The following is a 27,968-nucleotide window of genomic DNA, read 5'->3' on the forward strand; positions in this document are numbered from 1 at the left end:
ATAAAGTACCGCTATTCTCTAGACATATTGAATGATATCACGGGTAATAAATGCATTCATTTTACACTAATCCTACCGTAATTATCAGATGTACTTCTGGGATATCTTTGATCTGCACCTGGTTTTAATTTTTGATAAACTTCTCAGTAGTGTCACAGAGGTAATTTACTTATCATTAACTGCACTTGCACAGAGAAGTAAACAAATGGAAGAGTGCTCTCAGAAGCTTCCACCCACTACTGATTGAGTTTTTGAGAGTCTTTATATCCCCTACTTATCACATGCAAAGATGCTTTTGTATTAAACACTAGGCTGCAAAAATATGACTAAAGTTCCCAAGTATGTAATTATCTGTCAGGGGCTCAGGAGCAGAGGCACAGGGAAGAGAGGAGATGGAGAGTGAAGGGGAAGAATCCGAGGGGAGCGTAGGAGAAGAGGACAGTGGACCGAGGGATTCCATGAGCCTCTCCAGCGAATCGGAAGATTCACAGAAGGGGGCGCCAGTGGCCAGGGGTAGGGGGTTCCCAAGGGGAACGCCCCAGGAGCAAGTGGGCAGCAGGGACTCCCAGAGCAGTAGTTGGAAATCAGGACCAGCTTCCCCACCAGAGCATAGTGGGGGGGAAGAGTCCCAAGTATCGGGGCCAGTGCATTCCCCACCAGGGAGAGAAGACGAGGCAGGGCTGACCACGCCTCCATCAGAAAGTCGGACAACGGAGGGGAGGTCAGATCCGGCCAGTATCCCGGAAGAGGGAAGCAGTGACCGAAGTAGTGTAACGGTTAGGAGAAAGGTCACTGGGTTGGCGCGAGAGGCAAGTTCAAATGTACAGGAGCGCGGGACAGCAGAGAATGAGGATTGGGAACCGGGTCCTAAAGCCCACAGGAGGCAGGGGGAGGAGCTAAGCGACTCAGCGTCGGAAGAGTCCAGAAAGGGCAATGCCCCAGCGGGCAGGAGGACCCAGAGGAGGAGAGAGCAGCGGAAAAGGTGGAGCAGGGCTAGGATCTTAAACTGGTGTCAGAGGGGAGGAGACTCAGACGGGACTTCGCCGATCTAGGGGTTAAGACGTAGGGCTGCGCGCTGCGGCTTTGAAATGGAAATTGAACTTCAATAGAGAATTTTGTACATTACGACAGCCTAGCGTTGGTCCTCTGTGAGCTGGGACCTAGAGGCAGCTCTGACATTATCTGTCTTCCCTCACACACCCCACTTAAAATTGTATATATTTTACAGAGTTACCCTGGTCCCTAAACTACAGTTCCCTGCCCTGCAGCCATCGGGACCATTTGCATAGCTCTATCTAAATAGTGATTGGATTAAAAACAGAGAAACACTTTTTAAATTTTCATGCAGTTTGCTCAGCCTTTGCCTTCCTTCATTAAACATGCAAATTTTGACATGAAAGTGGAAACCCAGTTCTAGCAATCTAGAAACTCATCTCAGTTCTAGTCATGAGTATTTTGAACACAGTGATGGTGAGAGGAACAAGCATGTGAGTTGATCTCAAGAAAATAACAATACTACAAAGCATGAGGGCCTTCAGCCAAGCACTACTTTATATTGCACTGCAGCTTCTCCATGATTGCCTCACTGTTTCAGGAGCTGCAGTGCTGAATGGTGGTTGGCTGTCCTGATGAGCTGCTATAGGGACAGTCTCAAATCCCAACCTCAAAATGGTCTGCTGAAAACACCAGTCACCAACCAAGCTTCAAATTACAAGAAAGGAGATTCTGACTAAACAGCAAGAAGAATTTTCTAAGTAGGTGCTGTTTGGCGGTGGAATGGATTCTCTCGGATGGTGGTGGACTCTCCTTCCATGGAGGTTTTGAAGCAGAGCAATGGCCATCTGTTACGGATGCTTTAGTTGAGATTCCTGCATTGCAGGCTCCCAGTACTTTTTCAGGCACAGTTCAAAGTGTTGGTGCTGACCTTTAAAGCCCTAAATGGCCTCAGTCCAGTATACCTGAAGGAGTGTCTCCACCCCCATTGCTCACTGAGATCCAGCACTGAGGGCTTTCTGGCGGTTCTCTCACTGCGAGAAGTCAAGTTACAGGGAACCAGGCAGAGGGCCTTCTCGGTAGTGGCATCCGGCCTGTGGAACGCCTTCCCACCAGATGTCAAAGAGAACAACAACTACCAGACTTTTAGAAGACATCTGAAGGCAGCCCTGTTTAGGGAGGCTTTTAATGTTTGACACACTATTGTATTTAATATTTTGTTGGAAGCCGCCCAGAGTGGCTGGGGAAACCCAGCCAGATGGGTGGGTTATAAATAAATAAATAATTAATTATTATTATTACTGCAGGGGGTTGGAGTAGACGACACTTGGGGTCCCTTCCAACTCTACAATTCTATGATTCTATGAATATGTTTTCTCTCAATTCTCATCTGGAAAATGGAGTAGAATTATCTTTCTTAACTATGAATAATTTGCAAAAAGGATTCCACCCCCCCTAAAAATACAACACATGGTATCATGTATAAACCACTTTGAGGTCGTTTTCTACAATCAAGTAGTATATACATTTTGTGAAATAAATAAAGCTTTGTAGTCTGAAGTTTTAAGGCAGTAGACTATTGTTTCTATTATGATATTCTAATTGCTCATAACATTGGGAACAATTAATAGATGTTGACACATAAAGTATGTTACCACCACATCATGTGTTTGTACCACCTTTAGAAAAATCAGCTATTTTGCAGAATTGTGCTCTATTGTAGTGAAAAGATCTGGAATTTCTTAGATCTGTAGTTGCTGCTATAAAACAGATGCTACTATAAAACAGTTGCTGCTTTTTGTCCACTCAAGTCCTATTCCTCACAATCACTTTGTGAAATATAAGGCATAATTGATTCCTAATGACTGAAGAAGCTCATGAGATCAGCAGTTTAAGCTGGCTGTAGCTCTGCACTTGCAAAACAGTCTGGTATTTTCATTCTAGTTATAGTTTTGCCAGTGATTTTATCAGTAGTGCCTGAGGGCCCTGCTCTTGCCACTTACCATCTGGCCTGGGGCGGGGCCTGAAGCCCCACAAGGACTGCTTGCTGCCTGCTGCCTAGGAGGACTCCCCTGTGGTGAGTGCCTGAGGGCCCTGCTCTTGCCACTTACCACCTGGCCCAGGGCGGGGCCTGACAAGCCTCACTAGGACAGTTGCTGTTACTGATTTCTTTTGAATTTTTTGTATGTGGGGGGTGGGGGTGGTGTGGGTGTTTGGTTGGGCTTGGGGAATTGTTTTGATTTTTTTGTTTTTGTAATTTTTACAGTTTTTTTGTTTGTATTGTTTTATTGGTTTTGTTTGTTTGTTTGTTTAAGGTGTTATTTTGTTCTTAAGGGGAGGGGTCAGGGCTGCCAGGGAGTGGGCCCCAGCCCACAAAATGGCTGGGGCATGTTCCACGGGGGGGGGGGGGATGCACTGGGACAACCGATCTCAGTGATCACGGGTAGGAGGAGGAGTTATGCTAAGACTAGACCATGTCATTACAGAGGGGGCAGGTTTAGTCGTTGTCTGAGGACTATTCCTGTCTCCGGGTCTGGTCCTGACCGGATGGATACTAGAATCAGCAAGGGATACCCACATGACCTGAAGGTGTTGCTGTGCAATGGCAGGTCAATGATTCATAAGACCACTGCCATCCATGACTTGATCATGGATGGAGGATTTGACCTGGCATGTGTAACAGAGACTTGGTTGGATGAAGCAGACGGGCCTGTCCTTGCCGCTGCTTGTCCACCAGGTTTCTCTTATGCACAGCAACCCAGGTCATGTGGGCGGGGAGGGGGGGTTGCAGTGATTTTTAGGAAGTCATTAGTTTGCACCAGGCGTCCTATTGGGAAGACCCAGTTTTCCAACTGCATGTTCTGGAAGTTGGGCAATAGGGGCAGTACAGGATTCCTTTTGGTGTACCGACCTCCCCGCTGCACCAAGGATTCCGTGCCCGAGCTGCTTCAGGTCATGGCAGATGTTCTCCTGGAGACACCTAGTTTGGTCGTCCTAGGGGATTTTAACATCCATGCCGACACGACCTTACAAGGGGCCACTCGGGACTTCGTGGAAAGCATGGCCTCCATGGGGCTGTCCCTAAATAAGTCTGGCCCAACCCATAGTCGCGGACATGCCTTGGACCTGGTGTTTACCTCTATGGATGTTGGTGATCTGACACTAAGTAAAAGCGAAACGAAAGAAGTGCCATGGTCAGATCACTTCCTGGTGCAACTGGACTTCTCTGTGACCCATCCCCTCTGCAGGGAGGTGCGACCAATTCGGATGGTCCGCCCCCGCAACTTAGTGGATCCAAATGGTTTCCAGAGAGTGGTAGGGGATGCTTTATCCCATGTTGATGGCCTTTCAGCTGATTCCCTGGTGGCCCGCTGGAATGTGGAGTTAACCAGGGCTATTGACTGTTTGGCTCCAAAGCGCCCTCTCCGATTGCATGGAGCCCGGACAGCCCCGTGGTTTTCCATGGATCTGAGGGCAATGAAACAATCGTTGAGACAGCTAGAGCGCCGGTGGCGGATAACTCATTCCGAATCTGACCGGACACAGGTTAGAGCTCAACGTTGAGCCCACCAAGTGGCGATAGCGACGGTGAAGAAGAATTTCTTCACCTCCTCTATTGCATCTGCAGAAAACAGCAGCAGGAGACTTTTTCAGGTGGTTCACAATTTAGCGGAACCACCTGCAACATCGGGGCCCAGTACGGGCCACATGTTCTCCTGCAATGATTTTGCAAAGTTTTTTGCAGATAAAATCGCTCAGATTCAGGAAGAAGTAGACTCCACCGTGGGAGCAGGGTCGGGGTGGGAGAGTGCTAGAGTCCTGTCTAGTAAAGTTGCGTGGGATCAATTCCAATCTGTTACCTCCGAGGATGTGGACAGGCTGCTTGGAAAACCTGTCTCCTGGATCCTTGCCCATCCTGGCTTATAAAAGCTAGCCGGGAAGGACTGGGCGATGGGCTTCGTGGGGTGGTGAATTGTTCCCTCCGTGAGGGAGCCTTCCCAGACCTGCTGAAAGAGGCGGTTATTAAACCGCTTCTTAAAAAACCATCTTTAGATGCAGCCACGATTGCCAACTATCGCCCAGTCTCAAATATTCCATTCTTGGCCAAGGTGATTGAGTGAGTGGTTGCTGAACAACTCCAGGCACGCCTGGAAGAAGCGGACCATTTGGATCCCTTCCAGTCGGGATTCAGGCCTCATCACGGGACTGAAACTGCCTTGGTCGCACTGGTTGATGATCTCCGGTGGGCTAGGGACAAAGGTGAGAGCTGTTTCCTAGTTCTGCTGGATCTCTCAGCGGCGTTTGATACCATTGACCATAACATCCTTTTGGACCGTCTTGAGGGGCTGGGAGCTGGGGGCACTGTCTTACAGTGGTTCCGCTCCTTCCTCCTGGGCCGTGTTCAGAAAGTGGTGGTGGGGGATGAGTGTTCAGACCCTTGGGCTCTCACTTGTGGGGTGCCTCAGGGTTCTGTCCTCTCCCCCATGCTTTTCAACATTTACATGCAGCCGCTGGGAGAGATCATCAGGAGGTTTGGGCTGGGTGTTCATCAGTATGCAGATGATACCCAGCTCTATCTCTCTTTTAAATCAGAACCAGTGAAGGCGGTGAAGGTCCTGTGTGAGTGTCTGGAGGCGGTTGGAGGATGGATGGCGGCTAACAGATTGAGGTTGAATCCTGACAAGACAGAAGTACTGTTTTGGGGGGACAGGAGGCGGGCAGGTGTGGAGGATTCCCTGCTTCTGAATGGGGTAACTGTGCCCCTGAAGGACCAGGGGCACAGCCTGGGAGTCATTTTGGACTCACAGCTGTCCATGGAGGCACAGGTCAAATCTGTGTCCAGGGCAGCTGTTTACCAGCTCCATCTGGTATGTAGGCTGAGACCCTATCTGCCTTCAGACTGTCTCGCCAGAGTGGTGCATGCTCTGGTTATCTCCCGCTTGGACTACTGCAATGCGCTCTACGTGGGGCTACCTTTGAAGGTGACTCGGAAACTACAACTAATCCAGAATGCAGCAGCTAGACTGGTGACTGGGGGCGGCCACCGAGACCATATAACACCGGTCTTGAAAGACCTACATTGGCTCCCAGTACGTTTCCGAGCACAATTCAAAGTGCTGGTGTTGACCTTTAAAGCCCTAAACGGCCTCGGCCCAGTATACCTGAAGGAGCGTCTCCACTCCAATCATTCAGCCCGGACGCTGAGGTCCAGCGCCAAGGGCCTTCTGGCGGTTCCCTCATTGCAAGAAGCAAAGCTACAGGGAACCAGGCAGAGGGCCTTCTCAGTAGTGGCGCCCGCCCTGTGGAACGCCCTTCCAGCAGATGTCAAAGCGATAAACAACTACCTGACATTCAGAAGACATCTTAAGGCAGCCCTGTTCAGGGAAGTTTTTAACGTGTGCTATTTTAGTGTATTTTTGGTTCCTATGGAAGCTGCCCAGGGTGGTGGGGAGGCCCAGCGAGATGGGCGGGGTATAAATAATAATAATAATAATAATAATAATAATAATAATTATTATTATTATTATTATAGTAGCAAAAGCATTAAGGCATACCCACTGGTTGAACTGCAAGTTCACAGGCCTGGCACCTGCTAGCCTTATCCCCAGCAAGCTTGCCAACCACCACTCACATGTTCACAGAGAAGATCTGAAGAAGGGAGGTCCATCATCACCATATGAATTCAAACATCTGAACAGGGCATCAAGATCACAGTATTTTTTGCAGGTAAAAATTACTGTCCTTAGAAAACAAGTATGCTGAATAATGCAAACCCCCCAGTTATTGGTCTGAAGTATAAACTGAAAAAACATAGGGAGGAATTGAACATCAAGCTAAGGTGATCATTCTATCAGGTCAAACATTTTGGCATGACAGAGTAATTCCCCACTGTGGGCTGTCCTAACCCCACAAGCCAGTTTTGGGTGGTGCAGTGTTCGTGCATGAAAGAGGGAGGGCATCACTGCGCAAAGGGAAGTCCCTGTGCAGGGCTTCCACTGAAGGAAACCTTTAGTTGAATCCCACCCATAGCCTTGGTTCATAGATTTAGTAGTTTCATATGATTTCCCCCCCTTCCCTCAAAGAAGTGGGAGGTCACATGAATCACATTTCTCTGTGTTTGGATGTTCAAATACAGCATTCACTTCACACTCAAATTATCTCAAAATGGAGACAGGAATACACGTGCACATGTCATCCACCATGATACTTCAGTAGTGCCTGGGCTTCATGTATGAACCAAGGCTTAGTAAATATGGGCAAAGCTATCTTCATGGTCCCGATAGTTGTTATTGCCCTTAATCATTGCCTTTAAAAATACATAAATGATGGGGGAAATATCTTATCTGGAATCTAAGGAAGCATTACAGCCTAGTAATTTAAGCTGAAAAATAAAACAGGAGTTTAACAAGCCTAGGAAAGTCTATTGTGAAGAACATTTAAATAAATTATTACTATTACTATTGTCATTACTATTGTCCAATCACACAGTAAATGAGCAATCATTCTTTTTCTACCATAGTAAGGACAAATTTCCTTCCTGAGATATTGGTGTATTCTTTTATACTCTTGAAAGCAAGTTACAGCACAATCCTATACACTAGCGACTTTTGAACACAGACTTTTGAGTAGACATGTATAAGTTTGTGCTGTCGTGCAACAACAGAATTAAGGACACTTTCTTAGGAATGGAGTGAATGAGTGAAGCAAATTCCTACAAGTGCTAACTTAGGAAAACCATCTATCCCTGATCTTTATAGGTCACAAATTTTCAACCAGTGTGTCAGGACCTTCAGGTGGATTGCTACAAAGCTGTCACTGCCATGCTGGACACTTGCTAAAGCTACCCAGGCCAAAGGAGCACTACATATGGTGCCTGAACTAGGATTCTGATGAAAAATCCATTCTAACCATTTCCGGAAGGGCTCCAATAATGTGACAGGTGAAAGGTAATAAGTCTCTTCCCGATAAGGTACATATTTTTTACATGTCCCAGATCCTATACAGTAGCTACACCTCTCTTGAGGGAGTTCTAAATAGAGCAGGAGAATTCTAGTCACTTTGAAGACTATTTCTATGGTTTTCTAGACTTCTTCAGGAATAGAACTATCCTAGAATGCTGAAATGTTAGTTCCTAATGCCTCAACTGCCCTGCTTCCATTTCCCTGCTCCTTGCAGAAGTAGATTTTAGTGCGTGAAGGAGGGAAGACAAGGAATTTTAGCTGCTTCTGATTAGATCAGTTACGTGTGATGGAATGGCTGTGAATGTCTATAGGGAAGGCAATAATAGCAGGTAAAAGAAAGTAGGAAAAGGTGTGAGGAAAAAAGAACTTGAAATGTGTGAGAAGGTGGAAGGTGTCAGCAGAGAAGAAAAGGCAACAGGGAAGCAGTTTGTGATAAAAAGAATTGTGAAATAAAGTGAGACAAGCAAATGGCAACAGAGAAAGGATTCAGAAAGTGCAAGGAAGAGGCAAAAAGAAGGAAGAAAGCAAGCTTCCATTACTTAGCAGGATTTGCTGCTTGGCTGATGTGAAGGGAAAGAAATCCTGCTTGTTCTGAATGCACCAGAGAGTTCCTTCAAGATAGTTCTCTTGCACACCTGAACAGGGTGCTAAGCCACATCTGTCTGTCTGTCTGTCTGTCTGTCTGTCTGTCTGTCTCTCTTACACACACACACACATGCCAGCTGAGTGGTTGGCAGAGGAGAAACCAAGTTACAGTGTCTTTTGCAAGCAAAAGCAGCAAAGAAAGAGAAAGAAAGAAAGAAAGATCTTTTATGTGACACAAACTGAATATAGCATCACTTAATAACTTTGTCATATTTACTAAGCTTAGCTTTTAGCTTGAAGATAAGAATAAGCCATTTTATTTTATTTAACAAAATGTATAGTCTGTTTGATTACAAAACCTCTAAGAGGTTTTGATAGATTCTGGAGTAAGAATCTTCATCTGTATCTGAATCACTGTTGGGACCAAAGCTGAGGAGTGGAGGAACATTTATCCAGAAATTTCACGCAAAAAATAATAAACTGAAACAGATCCACAGGGACAAAATTTCTGATGATCCATTAAAGTTTGGACATACGGGACCATTAAGACTAATTGACGCTAAGTCTAGTTTTACAAATGGCAGAGTGAGCTTTAGAACATCCATTATATATTTGCTATTGGTCTTCAACCTCATATCTGGATTTTTACCAAAGCAACAGTTTTTTTTTAATATAGAGGTTTAGACAAAGAAACAGCTTTCAGGTACTGGATAGCCCTGGGCAAAATATTACAGCTTCATTAGTGTCACAAGAGAGTTGTTTAATGGATTAGCTAAGATGTTCTTATAAGAGCATTTTATATAAAAATGAACCAGTGTACTATGAAAAGTAGAAGATACATGGGAGCCTACTGCTGGATCCTATGGACATAAATTCAGAAGGTCCACTCAGTATAATGTGACTTATTCCATTGCCAATAAGTATAATATTTAACAGATGACTGTGGTGTTTTCCTCAAATTATATCTACATAAATAGATAAGTATGCCTAGATAGATAGATAAGCATAATTACTCCAGAAATAAGGGCAGTTAGTGGCTGCACTTCCAGGTGTCTAGAAAGAGCCCTGGGAGCATATAACTTGTTTTGACTAGACCTATACTTAAAAACTGAAACCTTATTATAAAAAAATGTGGTCCTGTTGTTGAGCAACTTTGATGATGGGAAGAACAAAATGGTGGAAGGAGACGATGGATGCCAAGAAACTGTCATTTGCTACAAAGAAACAGAAAGCAGCAGCATATTTGTTCAGCTGGCATCATAATCATGGTAAAATATTGGGATAGTGTTAGAAGAAGCTTTTATCAAGGATCTGGATGGAAAAAGCAGGTTAAGAACATGAATTGAGGGAGAACATTTGAATTTTGTGCATGTCCCCCATTGCTAGTTTCAGTTGAAAAAGGAAGGCAAAGGTTGGGAATTGCCATGAAGTGTTTAACACCATATATTGAAAGGAGAGGCACAGGGCATGCAAAAAGTTAAGGGTGAGTAGTCTAAGTCGAGGAAGGCATTAATGAGTAGCAACAAACAGCCATGAGATAAACCTTGTACAAAACAACAAAATAAGATGCTAAACAACTTTGTGAAAGGCCCCCTACATCTTTGTCAGCTTGGAAGTTTTATATGCATAAAAAACCCAAGTTTTTTTTAAAAAATGGAAGACGTAATTAGACAATTAGAGGCTACTTTGTAATAATGTTGCAGTGTAATTAAATAAGACTGCAGGAGGTTGGCTCCATGATGAGTGAAAGCCTCATATTTCAGCAGTGTGCCACTGAATGAGTATGTCCCTTCTCCATTTATTATTATGTTAGATTGCATTATTAAGAGCTTTTATATTTAAACACTATGAGCCTTCCTACCGGCTTGCATTTAAATCTCATGAAAGTATAAAGCTGCAGGACAGCACAATCCCGTCCATATATACATTTATAGAGAGCTTGTTATTAGTTTCAGCACCTGCTGGAGTTTGATGAGCATGTGCAATGCTCCAGTACAATTTGTGCAGGTTGTAACGGCAAAGAATTGTTCACAACAATGAAATTAGTGAATGGAATCAACATTTCCCCTGTCCAATCATTTCACAAAACATTTGCAGCCTTTGGTATGTGCAACACTGCTTTAACTCAACAACCCTTAACACTAGGAAAGAGACTGAAAAAGACTGAATTGATAGACACATAAAACAAGTGTGTTTGTAGAAGGATTATTGTGACTTCTTCAAATGGACATCTTACCTTGCTAACCTTTTAGATTTCTTTGCAAGTGTCAACAAATATTTACACACAGATAGTCTGATGGATAATGGCAATTTGGATTTTCACAAAGTGCTTCCAAAGGCCTTTTAAAAAGGCTTCTAAGTGAACCTAGAAATTGTTGTATACAATAGGTGGCCTTATTATGGATCAGCAGCTGGTTTAAAAATAGGAAGCAGGTGAAAGAAAGAAGGGGGCTGTGCTTTTTGGCCTGTGTGCGGCTAGCTGGATGAGAAGTTGGGTGGACTTGGTTGGGAAAAGGGAGCAAAGCTCTCCAGTGAACCTGGCTGGCACTCGGTTCAGGACAAACATAAGGAAATTAGTTCTTCATTCAGTGTATGTCTACTATACAGGATTAATTGCTGTAAGATGTCCACTTGCTTAGACGGTTGAAAAGAGAGAGAGAAATACATAGAAGATAAAGCAGTATGCCTAAAAGAAAAAGGTAAATGTACCCCTGCCCGTACGGGCCAGTCTTGACAGACTCTAGGGTTGTGCGCCCATCTCACTCAAGAGGCCGGGGGCCAGCGCTGTCCGGAGACACTTCCGGGTCACGTGGCCAGCGTGACAAAGCTGCATCTGGCGAGCCAGCGCAGCACACGGAAACGCCGTTTACCTACCCGCTAGTAAGCGGTCCCTATTTATCTACTTGCACCCGGGGGTGCTTTCGAACTGCTAGGTTGGCAGGCGCTGGGACCGAGCAGCGGGAGCGCACCCCGCCGCGGGGATTCGAACCGCCGACCTTTCGATCGGCAAGCCCTAGGCGCTGAGGCTTTTACCCACAGCGCCACCCACGTCCCTTGCAATATGCCTATGCCCTTGCAATAAATAGTAGGGATTAGCTATTTCCCTTGCTTGGGTGTCTAGCCCAGGGGTCGGTAAACTCTTCAGCCAGTGGGCCAGATAGCCTGTGTGCGGGAGCGCATGCACCTGTGTGCACAGTGGCGTAGCGTGGGTGGGTGCTAGGGGGGCCGGCCGCACCGGGTGCAACATGGGCGGGGGGCACGCTCGCACTAGCAGCTCTCTGCCCCTACTAAAATCCAATGGTTAGGGAGCCCGCGCTCGCTCGGCTTGGCGAGGAGGTCACGGAAGGGGGAGAGCGAAGCCTTCTGCCGCGGGCAAAAAAAGGAGAGGAAGCCGGGCGGGCGGGCGGGCTGGCGGGGGTCTGGCTGCGCCTGCTGCTGCCGTTGCCGCTGCTGCCGGGCTTTGACAGCTTGGCGAAGCGGAGGGAGAGGAGCTTTATGGTAATTGCGGCTCTCTCTCCACTGGCTGCCTGGGTTGTGAGCCGAGCCGAGCAGGGAGTCTGGCGAGGGGGCAGGAAGAGACTTTTCCCCCTTTTTTCCACCTCGCCTGGTCAAAAAGGAGAGCGGAGTCTCCTCAGGGCGCCCTCAGGCAGGGCAGGGCACGGCAAGCAGAGCGAGGAGGAGAGAGAGGGGAAGGGGGGGGGAAGCAGCCAGGAAACGCCGCGGTGTGGAGGGGGAATCAATTAAGGAGAGAAAGCGAAAAGCCTTGGAGAAAGGGAAAAAAGGAAAGAAAAGAGGCAGCTCCGGGAGAGCGCAGGGGAAAGAGAAGCCTCGCTGCTGCTGCTTGGGAGAGTAAATTACTGTACTTGCCTTGCCCCGGGTTAGGGGGCGCAAATTACTTGCCTTGCCCCGGGTGCTGATAACCCACGCTACGCCGCTGTGTGCGCATGTGCACACCCCACTGCTCTTCCCCCACTGGCTTTTGGAGCAATGGCGGGGGAAGAGGAGGCGTCTATGGCTTCCTGTTGGAATCACTTGCCTGATAAAGCACATTCACAGCCACACCTTAGCCACTCTGAGGAAAATCCCTTCCGTAGATACAACTTCTGTCGTAGTGTGGCTTTCAAATCTACTGTGCTGACTCACCTGTTTTGGAAGGCTTATGTTCAGTTGTCTGTGAGGCAACTAAAAATATACGTACATCAAGAACAGGTTGTGGCCAGCAGCTCTCAGACAACACTCCCTGATCTCAAAGAAGTTCCAGCTTCTGAGTAGATGTTTTCCATTCTGAGTTGTTGTATCACCTCTATCTGCTAGGTTTCATTTTTTAACACTGGCAGACAGCCACAAGTTGTGCTATGCATAAACCATTCATTCATGCTGTGAAGATGGCCTTGTTGTGGATCTTGCTGCTATCAGAGGTCAAAATGATGGGCAGCAGAAGCAGGCCTTTTTCAGGAGTGGTGTCCTCTACTTCGAAATCTATCCCCTAGGAGTTTTGTCCAGCTAAGGCACCTTTAGCATGCAAAAAGCTGATTAAAAAACTCTTTTTCTTTCATAGGGCTTTTGATCGTTCAACATTTTGTGATTTTAAGCCTTCACCATTTTATATCTTCACTGCATGTTATGATTAAAACTGTTGTTTAAAAAAATTGTTTGCATATTATATTAATGTTTTGTTATCATATTTGTGAGTTAGGTTAATGGCATGATTTTGGCTGAAAGCTCAGCTAGAAATTTGAAATGGCAAACATACATGAATTAGAAATGGAGGCGCTGGGTTGCATCCAAATAACGTCACATGAAAGTTCCATCACACAAGGATTTCTGCTTGTGCAATGAAACACCCTTCTTTTCTCGTCTCCTGCACTCCCCCAGTCTGTTCTAGGGGTTGCCCTGACCCTCTGGAGCAGATTTAGGGAATGCATAGGCCGTGTTGGGCAAGGGGGGAGAGAACGGAAAGTCCTATTGCTAAAATGGAAATATTCACTATTCCTTTCCTGAATATTAAATGAATAGAATTGTCCATATGAGATATACCTTTACAATGTTGTAATGGCAACAAATAATAACAATTACTAAATTGGTAAAATGAGAACTGTAACTTATTTGGCCTGCTGCAGAACCAAATAACCCCCACATTAATTTGTAATACATTTTTTTTTTTTAATAGCCAAGATGTAGGTCTAAGGAAATCTTACTTAAAAGGTTGCCATGGTGAAAAAGAAGAGCCTGCTAACTATGCAGAGTTTTTCCAGCTAGGAACTCTGAGACACTGCTTGATTTTGGTTTTATCTGTCATGGCTAATTTCTCATTTTATTGAAAAAGTTGTCAAAATGCAAAGTATGTTGAATGCATGCATCAGGTACGTTTCAAATCTTACAGATGCAATCAAGTAACTTCTCAAACAATTCAAATCCTCTGCTATTTCTCCTTGCCAAACCCCTTCTCCTATTTCTAACTTTTTGTTATTTGCAAAATTTCTCAGCACTACTGATAAATCATGTCCTCAAAGACCATGCGCAATAGTAATCTTAACTGATACTTTGCTAGGTAGCCATTGTTGCTATTACAATGTCATTGTTGTGAACTGCCCCGAGATCAATGGGTATAGGGCAGTACACAAATTTAATAAATAATAAATAATTGAAATGCAGTCAAGTAATATTGAATTTTTGTGATATCTTCTTTATGAATTTGACACACCTATTGTATTTTATTATTTTGGCTGCAATGTGAAGTAGCTGTTATTGTTGTAAATAACACAAGCTTGTTTTTAGAACAGCATCATGCAAATATTAAATATAGGGCCAGGTTAGTTGTTTTAATTTCTGACCTTAGAGTGACATGTGGCCACAGAAACCTCCAGCAAATGGCCTATATTCATGCTTTCATTGGCTACATTGTGAATGCTGGAAAAGTGTGCCTGACTGGGTGAAATTGACTCTGTGGACTCTTGGTGCCCTAGGACAGCAATTTTGCAGAAATGCATGCCATGCTAAAAGACTAACATTTCTGAATGGTGGATGGGAAGGGGAGTTCTATGAACTCCACCACCATTGGACATTGAACAATGACCAAAAGGACACAGAAAGCTCATTCCACATAGATGCTTCCAACAATTAGCTGGTACAGACTGGTAAACATATCTGGGTAGAAGCACAACTGCATTAAATTAATGGCCCACTCTGTTGTTTTTTTATGTGGTCATAGATCCAACAACTGCTGCTCCAAAAGTTGTGGGGTTAGATGGAGATTGTCCTATGTGAGTGCCCAGCCCCTGTACCCCAATTTTAGTAGGTCATAAATGGAAGAGCCTTAATCCTGTCCCCCCATAAATGCAAGTTTTAAATACAGCATTTAAGACGACCACCAAACAAACAGAAAACCCTCTGTGAGTTGGAATTCATCAGGAGCAAGTTTCCCAACTTTTGTTTGTTTATTCCCCATGATATATTTCAAACCTATTCCTTTTTGAATTATTTAGACTTATTTCTTACAGAAAATGATTAAACTTCTAGTGTCAATAGCTTCCTACCAGGCTAGTTCTAGTAAATTTTTATTAGTTCCCATACTCACCGGTTGTTAAAAGTGTTTTCTATATAAACATTATTAAAAAGTGTATTTAACTGCATTCCTTTGACAGATAGCCATTTTTAATGATGGCTTTCTTTTTCTTTCTTTAAAATGTCCTTTTCCAACTGAAGGGGGAAAATGACTAACATTTCCCTCCCTCAGTGTACAGAGGACTAAGGAGCCAAGGAATAAAAATTGGGAGATAGCTGTACAAAACATCAACTTCTTACAGTGTAAACCATCTCTGTTGTTTTTGAATAAAAAAATAAAATATTCACCCCTTTTAAGTAGAATAACGGTAGCAAGTCTGCGGCCATATCCATTTTCAACATAACACGAGTAATTTCCGAGGTCTCCTTCTTCCACTGAGTCAAGAATTAATGAGATGGAAACTTCCTGTTCCCCGAGATGTTCCTTAAGAACTCTGTGAAAGAAAAATCAGTTTGGTTTTTTCCCTCCATATATAATGTTGTTTACACTACATCACATTGAAAGATGATCCTGATGTGATGTTTCTCAGAAATGAAAGCAGCCTGGTTTCAAATTTGGTTATGGTTTGATGTAATCTTAATTAAATTATATAATGCCTTTTTCTTCTTCACTGTTAATGAGGACATTTGGTTCTGCAGATACTAATAAGAGCTGCAATTAATTTGACATCTTTAAGCATACCCTGATAAGATATCAAGGGGTTGTGCACAAATTATTCGTAGAAGGTTTACATGCTCTTTAAATCATATATTAGAAATATTTCTTGAAATTATGGTATATAAAGCAGGTGTTGAAAAAAGAATTTATCTGATTGATCTGACACCAGGAGTGCAATCCTGCACATGTCTCTATGGAAATATTGAATTCAGTGGCACTTACTCTCTTTTGCTTCCCATCTTGGTAAACTAAGGTACCGCTATGTTAAAAGAAATTTTATTTTTAGATGTTTCTCCATTGCTCTCATGATACACATACAACCCCAAATGTGCCCCTTCTTTCATTGCAAATAAATTAAGCTATATCCACAGAGGATGAATGTAAGCACTTTGGGTTTAAAAAACATGTAAAGATAACCTGCCATCCCTTGTTTTCCTTTACCATTTTAAGCAATAAAGCAAATAAAATATTTCATACTCCCTGCTCAACAAAGAAAAAGAATACAAACAGTTCAGGGTCCTTCTGAACATACTCAAAATCACCAAACCCACAAACCAGTGAAAATCCACTACTCGGATTTTTTTTTTTAAAAAAAGGCCTCAGAGTATGTAGGTATACATATTTGGGAAAGCTTTAGATAAGAAATGCAACATGTCAGCTGTTCATGTAATATTCTATATGAGAGCTGAGCTTTGTATGCTTATGTTGAAATATGGTAGACCTTAACATATTATTATTTAGCCTAACTGGAGATAATAGAAGCTTCTTCTAGATACTTTTGTACAGCCTCAAAATGTGCATTTTTTCATTTAAAAGAAAATTGTTGAACTTGAGCTTTCAGAGATAACTGTACATGTAAAAGAACACATCTTTTATGCCAGTCTCAGAGTGCACCATGTGGAAAAGCAGGCCTGCGATGCTTTAGTGCATTTTAAAAATAAATGTCTATGGCATCCTTCACCTAGCACTTAATTCACTAAAGAATTGCAGATTAGTCTTGACAAAATATATACAATTTCCTCACTTTACCTAATATCACTTTCCCAAACCCGACTTTCATCCAAATCTTCAATAAACTTTTCGCCTTTCATCCAGTACATTAAAGGGCTGACTTCTCCACTGTATCCAAAGAACGCTCGGCAGGTTAGATTAGCAGAATGGCCTGTTGAAAAGAATTAATAAAGAAAACATGTTATTCCAAAACTGGCAAAAATGATTTATTTTATTATCAGTGGCTAAGTAATGTTTCCCCATACAAACCTGAAAGAGCATAGCTTGAAAGCTGACCTTAGCATTCGTAACTTTTAAGAAGCAATTTTTACTCAAATATTGTCAAACTATTGACAGACACATTATCTAGTGCGGAAAATAGATCTACTAGTTACAAAAGAATAGAGGCTAATCTTAGTCCTTGAACTAAGATTATCCACAGACAGCTATCCACAGACAGATTAAGTATATGGTCTTCTTTCAAAGCATTGATTTTCCAAATATGGGATGGCTGCAGAATTCATACACTATGCCTCTACAATACACAGAACCCAAGGATCATACAATTAATGTTTTCCCTTAGAAAGTGATTTATCATACTACAGATAAGAATCCTGCAGGCTGCATTAAATTAATGTGGCCCTCAGCCTACCTCTTTCTGTTCCCCCATACCTCTGTGCAACCACCAACACTCTTGTTAGTATCATACAATCCAACCACAGAGTATGATACATAAAGTGTCATTATGGTTTTTGAAGTGCACATGCTCTTCGGTTGGCTTCAGTTATGTGGCCCCAAAACACTTTCCTGTGGTGCAGCGGTGGAGCTTCATGGTCCAGCACTGGGGGGCAGAGAGCAGGTGGGGGCAGGGCTGGCATGCATCCTGGGCCATGGCATGCTGCCTGTGGGGGCATGGTGTCCAGCGCGGGTGGGGGAGCAGCCACGATTGCATCCCACTGGGATTGTGCTGCTGGGGGCGGTGCGCTCCTCCCGCACTCGTTTTCCTCCACCACTTTCCCTTAAAAAAAGTTGATAGCTATGCGCCAGTGCTCTGGGGGGAATGTGGCCCTTGGCGCTCAAAATGTTGTTGCACCCCATCGTCAAAGTATTATGGGCAGTCACTTAGGCCTTATTTTTCATTTCTCATTCTACAGCACTGAAGCGATAATACTGTTTGAGGCAAGCACTACGAGCTCCCAAGGACTTGTATTTCTAAATCCATAAGTGTTAAGTTTCAGCACCATCACAATACACAACAGAAAAAGATTACTGGTATCAGAAAAGTGCTAGATCTAAAATGTCCCAAAGGTAAACTAAATGACACAAAGTACACACACACATAAAATTCAGACCAGCATAACCATGACTACCTAAAATAATAACGTGCTGGTGTATGGAATGCTGAAAAACTTGTTAAATAGGTTGCCCTGAATGCTGACTGACATCTTTTGGGAAAAGAAGCCATTTCCACTCTGCAAAACACTCAGCCATCATTAGATGTTATATTACAATGACTTCTTCACTTTAGATATTTTAGGTGAACATCTAAAAATATAGTGTGAACGTGATGAATGGGATAGACATGCATCATAAATGCGCATTTGTTACAGGATCATCAGTTGATGTCAAATCTTGACTTGCTGCTGTGCAATGGCTACAATGACCATGAGTTTTACTTTTAGCAGATGGAGTGCACCTTGGAATCAAGTATCCCTCAGAAGGAAGGAAGAAGGCCTCTTTCTGTTGTCCCATGCCACCAGCCTCACAACTTTTCACCTGTTGATATCTAATCAGTGTACAGACTGAGCTAGCTGGACTGCAGGCCAAGTTATCCCTTAATCACCAACCTCATGCTCATGGGAGTACTGAGCCATGAAAGCCTGCTGAGCTTTTCCAGCCAGAATGAAGCAACCTGCTGAGATGAACTTCATACTCAGAGGGTTCCGTCAACCATTTACAGGTGCATATTAATGTGTGCATGGTGATCTTTTACAAGGATCTCCTGAATCAACAAGGAAGGGGGGAGGGAGGTAATGTCAAAAAGACAAACCTCAGAAAAAGAACTCTCTTCTCATTAAATTAATGGGGATTTCCCCTCCTGGATGAAATATTTAAGTGTATTTTTAAACATGGAATTCGAAGTTTCTGTTAAATATGAAATATTTATGCCTGGGAAATAAATTAGGAAAGAAGCACCATCTCCCAGCAATATTGTACAGATTACTGCTGAGCAAGGGCTATTAATATGCCAGGTGTTCCACTATAAATTAATACCGAGGCTGCGGCTGCTGTATAATCTATACTTTCCAGGCTGGCTGAGCTTGACAATAAACTATCGAGAAGGTCAGTGGTGGGTCATGCAGGCAGGATCTTTGTGACTAGCTACTACTGCTGTTACTGATGTCCTTGTTTGTTACTTTGAGCTAATAGCACAAGGAATAGGGGGTGTTGGTTCTTGCTTTGGGAAGAGCAGTTTCTTATTTAACAAGGCTATATGTACTCCCAAAAGTGAATCTGTTGCTTTCACTGGAATTCACACACACATGCATCATGCCACTTGTTGATGAGATACAAAAACATTGCAGACATCAGAGGGTTTTTAATTAAAAAAAAAATGGGATGTAATGTGCGCCAATCTTTCATCATATTATTTCCCCATATGTGTGTATTAGTAAGTGCAGATTGAGCTTACTGCCAGTTAAGTGTGCATTCCATTAAAAAATGCAGCCTCAGCCATTGTTTCACACTCATGTTTCTAGCTCTCTGCCCTGGGCTCATCTACCCTGGATTATAGGAAGCAACCATCAAGGATCATCTATATTGTGGGGTGTGGGTGGGAATGGGACCAAGACCCACATTTAATGCAAAAATGCATTTTGGACCCCCCCTTTTTAAATCATATATTTGCATGGTGGTAGTGCTGCTTTTATGACCCACGATCCAGCTGTGGTCCACACCCACCATTTGAAGACCAATGGTCTGGAGATAAACTTCAGTTTATTCCTGCCCCACAGATCTAAGAACAACTCTAGCAAGATTCACTTCTTCATGCTTTAGCCAATCTTTGAGGTTCCTTCAGATTTTTAAATGGCAGGTAATTCATAGAGAGCCCTAAGCAATTATTGCTTTTGCAAATGCGTTTTTGAGCTAAGCTTTGAACATCTGGTCTAAAAATGATGCAGTTTGGACAATGACTATGCACATTATGACTCCCGTGAACAACCTCATCTTTCACTTCTTGCAGATGCAATATCATTGCACCTCAACGTTTACAGCCTTGTAAAGAGCTTAACTTTACAGTTGCAACAAAGATATATTTTCTGCCTCTTCCCTCCTACCCCGTAATTTGCTGCATCATGGTCTGAAATCTCAACTTTCTCCATGAGCCCATAAGTGGGTGCTTCCTAATTCATGTCCCAACAACATCTTAAAACAAGTTCAGCAATATATAAATGACCATGCGGTGCTGAAGCCAATATAAAATATTGAAGATGTAAGTGGGTAAGTGATGGATAATAAAAACCGGTTTCCTTATGTTGTAAAGTATAATCACACTTTACCTGAACAAACTTGCAGTACCAACAAACACATTTCAAAGATAAACATATTCTTTCCTTGCTCAAGTTTATTTATTTAAACTGGGGGAAAATCAGGCTAATCTAGACAACATGATTATGCAGACTCCAATGACAAAGATGCACTTTCTGTTCCAGCTAATTGGATTCAGGCAGAGGCTTTAATCAAAAAGCTTCTCTGTGATTTAAAATGGGAGTTTTTCTTGTTATGTAGCCTGGTTTCAAAGTGAACAGAATGTGAGGAGGACCTTAGAGCATCAGAGGGTGTTTGCTTGAAGACAGCCAATAGCATCAGCAATGACAACATTTGGTCTCACTGCTGTATTTCTCTAATTAGTAAAATGCTGGGCATATCCAGGTTGCTGTTGTGGCACCTTTTCTCCACTAGAGGACAGTGCCTATCTTTCCAATGACCAAAACATTTATTTTTAATCCGTAGAGATTGTCTGGTATATAAGCTCTTAATTAAAAACACCAGCATTCGAATAACCTGCTAGTTGTAATTAGCAAACAGAAAATGTTTTGTGCTTGAGTAAAATGTCATATTGTATGGACAGCTTATATTTCATTTGCAGCATTAGTCATACATGTTAGAATATCCTGCAATGACATCCATGTTCGCCTCTTATTTGTGAAGGCTTGTCACTGAAGGATATCTATTTCTTTTGGAAGCAGCAGTAATTAGCAGAATAGCTAGGCGGTTTAAATAAACCCTTAAAGAGACTTTTCGTGATTTGGAATCCTGGGCAGTTTTACCCAGGTCTAATAATATGCATAAACTTGAAATACAGAAAAAAGCACAGAAAATCTAAAAGAAAATTAAAAGAAAAATCATTTGGTAATGCTAATCAATGTATCGCAATGTACAGGTACCAAGGCAAACTCATATCCAATGGCAATACTAGATTGTATAAAGAGATTCTGCCAAGTCTGACAGGAATAAAACATTTCCCTCCCACACCTTTGCTCACATTCTTTTTCTTCAGCATGAGAAGAAAGAAATGAAGTGTAAAAGGAAGAGAATTATCTTTTAAATTATCAGTCTGCCAAAATAAGTGCTGCAGGACTGCTTAAGGTGTCAGGAGCTAAGCAAGGGGCAGTGTTACCTGTCCTTGTGCATGTACAAGCAAAGGTGTGTGTCTCCTAAACATGTCCTTGTCAGATAATGTGGGGAACACTTAACTTTCCCCCACCATCTTCTGTGAAGGAGGAGGGAGAGCTTAGGGAAGAAATTGTGTGAGAGAAGAGATAAGCCCTCCATCTCATTCATCACTTCTCTCCTGTGAATGCTGCTGTCCTCCACCATTACTGTTGTGAGGAAAACAAGGGGTTGGGAGCCTGGTGTTTGCCTGGTAACGTGGAATTTGTGGGGGCAGATGTTACTTGCTGTGGAAATGCGGGGCCATACCATTTCCTCAGTACTACCAGAGACATGAACATACTACAAAAACTGCCCAATGACTTCATTACTTCGAGACTACACATTTTATGTAGTTATTAATGTATTTATTCTCCCTAAAATCCTTATGTACCACTTTTATATTTAAAAGAAAAGAACCAAATCTACTAGTGGTAAACACACAGACAATAAAAATAATAATTACCCAACACTTTCAAACAGCTAGAGCAGGGTTTCCCAAACTTGGGTCTCCAGCTGTTTTTGGACTATAATTTCCACTATCTCTAACCACTGGTCCTGCTAGCTAGCAATGATGGGAGTTGTAGTCCGAAAACAACTGGAGACCCAAGTTTGGTAAACCCTGAGCTAGAAGAACAAAATCCACTTCAAAATATAACAACACTGTTGTTAAAATCAACAAATAGTGTCCAGAGCCCACAGACATAAACTGGGTTCCTACTGTCTGTTGAAAAGCGGCTAGAGATGGGACCAGGTGGCTCCCCCTTGGAAGGGCATAACATAACCACAGAAGCACAAGATTGTGCTCTGGTCTTATTTTTACCAAAGGCAGGGCTGGCCCAAGACATTTAACCTCCAGGTCACCCTGCCCCCATGATGACAATTCCCACAGATCTGGGTCCTCACCCCGCTCCCTGTCCCTGCACTGCGGCCAGCCGCTTCACTGCAACGGTACCTTCGCTTTTGGCCACAATGCATCAGTGAGGGCGCTGTGGCAGCGGTGAGGGCAATGGGGCAGCATGGGAGAAGCCTTGGTGGAGCTGGCAGCAGCTCACCGGTGCGAGCAGGGAGGGAGAGGACAGGGGGTGGATTCTCTGCCAGAAGCAAATGGCTATACGTTGCTGTCAGAGCTGCCTCCAGGTCCCAGCTCACCGAGGACCAACGCTAGGCTGTAGTTATGTACAAAAGTCTTTATTGAGATTCAGTCTCCATTTCAAAGCCGCAGCGTGCAGCTCTACGTCCCGACCTTAGACCGGCGAAGTCCTGTCTGAGTCTCCTCCCCCTCCACACCAGTTTAAGACTCTCGCTTTGCTCCACCTCTTCCTAAATTCCTTTCTCCTCTGGGCCCTCCTGCCCGCTAGGGTCTCATCCTTCCTGGACTCCTCTGACGCTGACCCTGACGATTCTTGCCCCTCCTTCCGGCGGGCTTTAGGACCTGGTTCCCTATCCGGGCTACCTTCTGTGCCGCTCGCCTGTACCTTTGAACTTGGCGCGCGCGCCCAGCCTGCAACTTTCCTCTTAACCGTTAACTCGCTCTCCGATGGAGGCGTGGTCCACCCTGACTCATCTTCTCTCGCTGGTGGTGCATATGTGGGCTCTGACACCTGGGACTCCTCCCCCCCACTACGCTCTGGTGGGGAAGCTGGTCCTGATTTGCAACTGCTGCTCTGGGAGTCCCCGCTGGCCCCTTGCTTCTGGGGTGTCCCCCTTGGGTCGCCCCTTGCCCTGCCCATCGGCGCCCCCTTCTGTGAATCTTCCGATTCGCTGGAGAGGCTCATGGAATCTATCGGGCTGCTGTCATATTCTCCTACGCTGCCCTCGGATTGCTCCCCCTCGCTTTCCATCTCCTCTCCTCCCTGCGCTCCCGCTGAGTCCCTGACAGTTGCCTAATGCACAGACTGCCCCTGACCAGAGGGCACACATCCACATGTATGCTTTGGGGTTTCACAGGGTTCTATCTTATCCCCATACATAGAAACTCAGTGGTTTGTATGACCCCATCTGGGGATTTGGAGTGCAGTGTCAGCAGTACGGGGGCAACACTTACTGAATCCAAATGTGGCATAGAAGTGCTAGATCAGTGCCTCGCTGTGATAAAAGACTGGATTGTGGGCAATAAGCTAAGGCAAGACAGAAGTACTGATGCTGAAATTTCTTCAGCTGAGAAACTTCTTCACAGGCTACTGTCAAATGGTGGGTGGCTACAAAACACAGGGCCTTTTCAGCAGTGGTCTCTCAACTATAGAATCCCTGCCTGGTGCCTACTTTAATGTATTTCCAGCATTTTTTTTTTTTTTGCAGGCCTTTTTACATTTTTATTATGCTGTGGTTTAGTATTTTGTATTAGTTTAGCTCTGTCATACATTTCCCTTAGTTGTTTCGTATTATTTGTTTTATTCTGTGCTACAGTATCTTATTCTACTCTTGAGTGATTTGTTTGATCTGGTAATTTTGTTTGCTGTGTTGTAATTGTACCGTAGGTCACTGTGATTTTTAATGTTATTGTTTATTTCTTGCTATTATCATAGGCAGATGCAGTGCTCTCCCATCTTGTCGATGCCATGTGTCACTGCCAGGACCAACACAAGGAGGGGAAAGGGAGCAAGGATTGGGCAGCAGCATGGCAGAATGGAGTTTACGCCTTTGCTTTGTGCTGTTTTTCCACTGCAGACTGGCTTTCTCCAAGGCTCTTGTTTGCCCCTTGAGTTCCTGTTTGCATCATATAATAGCAGGCATAGGCAAACTCGGCCCTCCAGGTGTTTTGGGACTACAACTCCCATAATCCCTAGCTAACAGGACCAGTGGTCAGGGATGGTGGGAATTGTAGTCTCAATACATGTGGAGGGCCGAGTTTGCCTTTGCTGTGTTATAGCTTTGTATCATGCTGAATAGTTTTTTAATGAAGAACTCCACTGAGAAAACACAAGGAATCCCAAGCATGGGATTCAAAGATGCAATGGGTTATATCCAGTATTATTTCTACTCAAAGTAGAGACAGTGTGTCCCATTTCGCTGTTTGAGGAAAAATGGGGTGTAACACTTTGCTCTGCTGCTACTGCTGCTGCCACCACTTATCAGCTCCTGCCTGCTCTGCTGTAAGGGGAGAAGTGGCAACAACATTGTTACTGATCTTGGGAAAGGTAATTCCAATTTGGGGTGAGATCTCATCCCAAATCGCTCGAGATATTGTGTGCTCCACAATATTTTGCAAGATTTCAGGTATGCTCTTTCCCAAAATTAGTGCCAATGGCAGCGGGGCAAGTGGGGCAGCCACAGGTGTACTACCTGGGAGGCTTCTGCTACCTGAAGCAGTGACCTCACCTGCTTTATGGCTGGGATGGCTCTGAGTAGACCCATTAAAATAAATGAACTTGGCTAACCTAGGTTAGTTAATTTCAACTGGTCTACTCTGAAAAGAACTTAGTTGGGCACAACCCATTTAAAGTCACATCTTCTTTGGTCCTGATGTGACTGCAGAATTGACAGTTCCAGTAGTACAGCTGAACTTACATTCTTGAGGAGAAAGCATCTATCTTCCGGGATAATTGGTCAATATGATTCATGAAAATTCCTTCTTGACTCCAGGTATCTAACACCAAGCATAAAACAAAACCTACCCACTGATTCTCTGCCAAATAATACAGTGGTACCTTGGGTTAAGAACTTAATTCGTTCTGGAGGTCCGTTCTTAAACTGAAACTGTTCTTAACCTGAGGTACCACTTTAGCTAATGGGGCCTCTCACTGCTGCTGCACCGCCACCACATGATTTCTGTTCTTATCCTGAAGCAAAGTTCTTAACGCGAGATACTATTTCTGGGGTAGCGGAGTCTGTAACCTGAAGCGTCTCTAACCCGAGGTACCACTGTAAGAAGAAGCACTATTGTGGCTCCTTGAAGACTAACATACTTATTATGGACTATACTTCCCTACCTGAAGAATGTTTTGAATACACATCTGCATTATATGTTCACTCAACCGTAGTATGCCGCTTGGCACCAAAATATCAAATGAGGGGGAAGGAGTTTTTGTGACACAGTCTTGAAATAAATAATCATGAATAATCATAAATAATCAAATCATTTTTCTGTGAAGACTATTTCAAAATTCTACTTAGATAACTCCCAATTTTTAATTTGCTTTTATGAATGGCTAGTATTTTACACCCATAAGCTATAGCTCCCTCTATCTGGCCAAAACTCCCCCGCAACTTCAGCCAAATGATAAATCATAAAACAGGTACCAGGAAAGAGGAGGTTGTGGATAATCTGCTCAGAATATTTCTTCTGGCTTTATATAAAGCAAAGGTTTGAACCAGTAGAGGTTAAAATTACCATCATCCGAGCAAAAATGAATCTAGACACATTCATTAGTCATCCTTAACAACATCTGCCAGTTCAGCAGAGAAGATGACACTAAAAAAAGGGAGAGGTGTGCTAACACATACCCCTGCTTTGTGCTATTAGCACACAAAACATACTTTATGTAACTTTACATACAATTTTATATTTTATATACAATTAAAATATTCAAGAGTAATGTGCAAAATAATTAAAAATAGCAAAATGCAGAAAAATAATTCAGATACTTTTTAAAAAAACCTTAAAAGCTGAAGCAAAAGAAAGTTGTAAGAATATTATTAACATTTAAAAGTGAAGATAGCAGCAAAAAGATAAGGTTGTAAAAGTAAGAAGCATTGAAAATCTAGGTAAACAAATTTAATTTGCCTTCTGAGGTGTGTGTCTTCCTTGTTGCAGAAGAGCATTTCACAAATGGGATACCACCACTGAAAAGGCCTGCTCTGCATTGACCACCAGCCTGATTTCCCCTGGTGGGGGCACCCATAGAAGGGCCTCTTAATCCTTGGGCAGGGCTCTAGAGGAGAAGACAGTCCTCCAAGTACACTGGTCCTCAACCGTTAGGGTATTAAAGGTTAGAACCAGCTCCCTGGATGGAAAACAGAAAGAAACTGGAAGCCACTATAGATATTATATGGCCAGAATTATGGCTCTCCACGTATGTTCACTATGGAAGGAATTCAACATCACACTATTTTGATCATTCTGACAGCACATTTCTGTTTCCAGATCTCCTTCTTCTGAAAAAACTATGGATTGGAGAAATGAAGGGATGAAGCAGGGGGTTAAAGATGAAATATAGACCATGGTCACATAAATTTGAATACTCTGCTGCACAAACTAAGTAATTTTATTTTAAATACTGCAAGGAACCTGCCAAAAATCCTACAACTTTTCTTCTTTTCCTGATGGTTGCCTCAGACAACAAGCAAATTTATTCACGGTAGGCACACATTCCACATCCTATTCAGTGGATATCATTAAAATGTCAACATTTACTAACAGCTTCCACCCAGACACTGAAGTTACTGCACTTTTCCTCCCAGTAAAAATAAGCGTGTCAAAAGCCATTGTGAGATAAATACTGAAAAATACTGTCTTCTTAAGTAGTGATTCTTCTTTGGTTCCCAAAATGGAAAGCCAGATTTACTTGACACTGTGCTAATCAGAAATATTCCATTTCTCGCTGTGATTGTTTCATGTTGGTTAATGAGAGCTTGCATTAACCTACTATTCTTATCCTGGCATGCACCTTGTTGTGCCAATCTCTGCATGCATTAAAGTGCAAAATTAGTCAAAGCAATCAATGGACCATTAAAATACTGATACCAGTTTCCTAAATGATTCCTGACAGTGACCTAGATAAAGAGTTTTGCGATCAGTGCCCTACTTATCAGATAAAACACACAACCCTGAATGAAATCTCTCATTCATTCATTCATTCATTCATTCATTTCTCTCTCTCTCTCTCTCTCTCTCTCTCTCTCTCTCTCTCTCACACACACACACACACACACACACACACACACCTTACCCCATAGATAAATTTAACATAATCTGAGGTGGATCCAAAGGTTCCTTTTCTCCAGTCGGAGACTTCCTCCAACAGAATCTCCTTCCACTGAACTAATGGATGCTTTAGACTCACCCCTCTGTATCTAAATCCATCTTAAGAGACACAGGTACCATACTTGAAGAGGCAAATGTGTGTGGTTCTATGCTAGGAACTCGCCTTTAAAAATTAGCTTCTGAATGTCAAAGTTTCATCAACTTGATTCTCATGTACAAATCTTGTCACCCAACAAGATAAATCAAGAGCCTTGTGGCACCTTAGAACGACAAATTTATTATGACATAAGCTTTTGTGGAGTCTGGGCCACAAATGTTTACGCTATACTACATTTCTTAGTCTTTAAGGTGCTACAAGGCTCTCTGTTGTTTTTGCTGCAGCAGTTTAATACTGTCTGCCCCTCTGAAAATTGCCCTCCAACAGTTCATTTTAAGTTGCAATGACAGCTCTGTGTTCCCACTAATGTCAGTTGATCCCTGGTTCATATGATTTTTATGAACCTCACAGACATTCATTTTTAGCTTCAGTCTTCTTTATAATATAAAGTATGACATGTTTAAAAACCACTATCTCAAT

The 27,968-nt window shown here is 43.2% G+C and overlaps 1 protein-coding gene across 5 annotated transcripts in view; it reads right to left on the bottom strand.

Moving 5' to 3' along the window:
• IL1RAPL1 (interleukin 1 receptor accessory protein like 1) overlaps positions 1 to 27,968 on the bottom strand; it is a 670,572-nt gene that overhangs the window by 21,738 nt on the left and 620,866 nt on the right. For all 5 annotated transcript variants that reach the window (XM_079972249.1, XM_079972247.1, XM_079972245.1 and 2 more), the window contains 2 exons: positions 16,792 to 16,924; positions 15,393 to 15,538 (listed from right to left, as the gene is read on the bottom strand). In XM_079972249.1, the coding sequence (XP_079828375.1) occupies positions 15,393 to 15,538; positions 16,792 to 16,924 (279 nt within the window). The remainder of the gene's footprint in view (positions 1 to 15,392; positions 15,539 to 16,791; positions 16,925 to 27,968) is intronic.

This window comes from Podarcis cretensis, assembly GCF_951804945.1.
Source record: "Podarcis cretensis genome assembly, chromosome: 4".
NCBI classification, from domain to species: domain Eukaryota; kingdom Metazoa; phylum Chordata; class Lepidosauria; order Squamata; family Lacertidae; genus Podarcis; species Podarcis cretensis.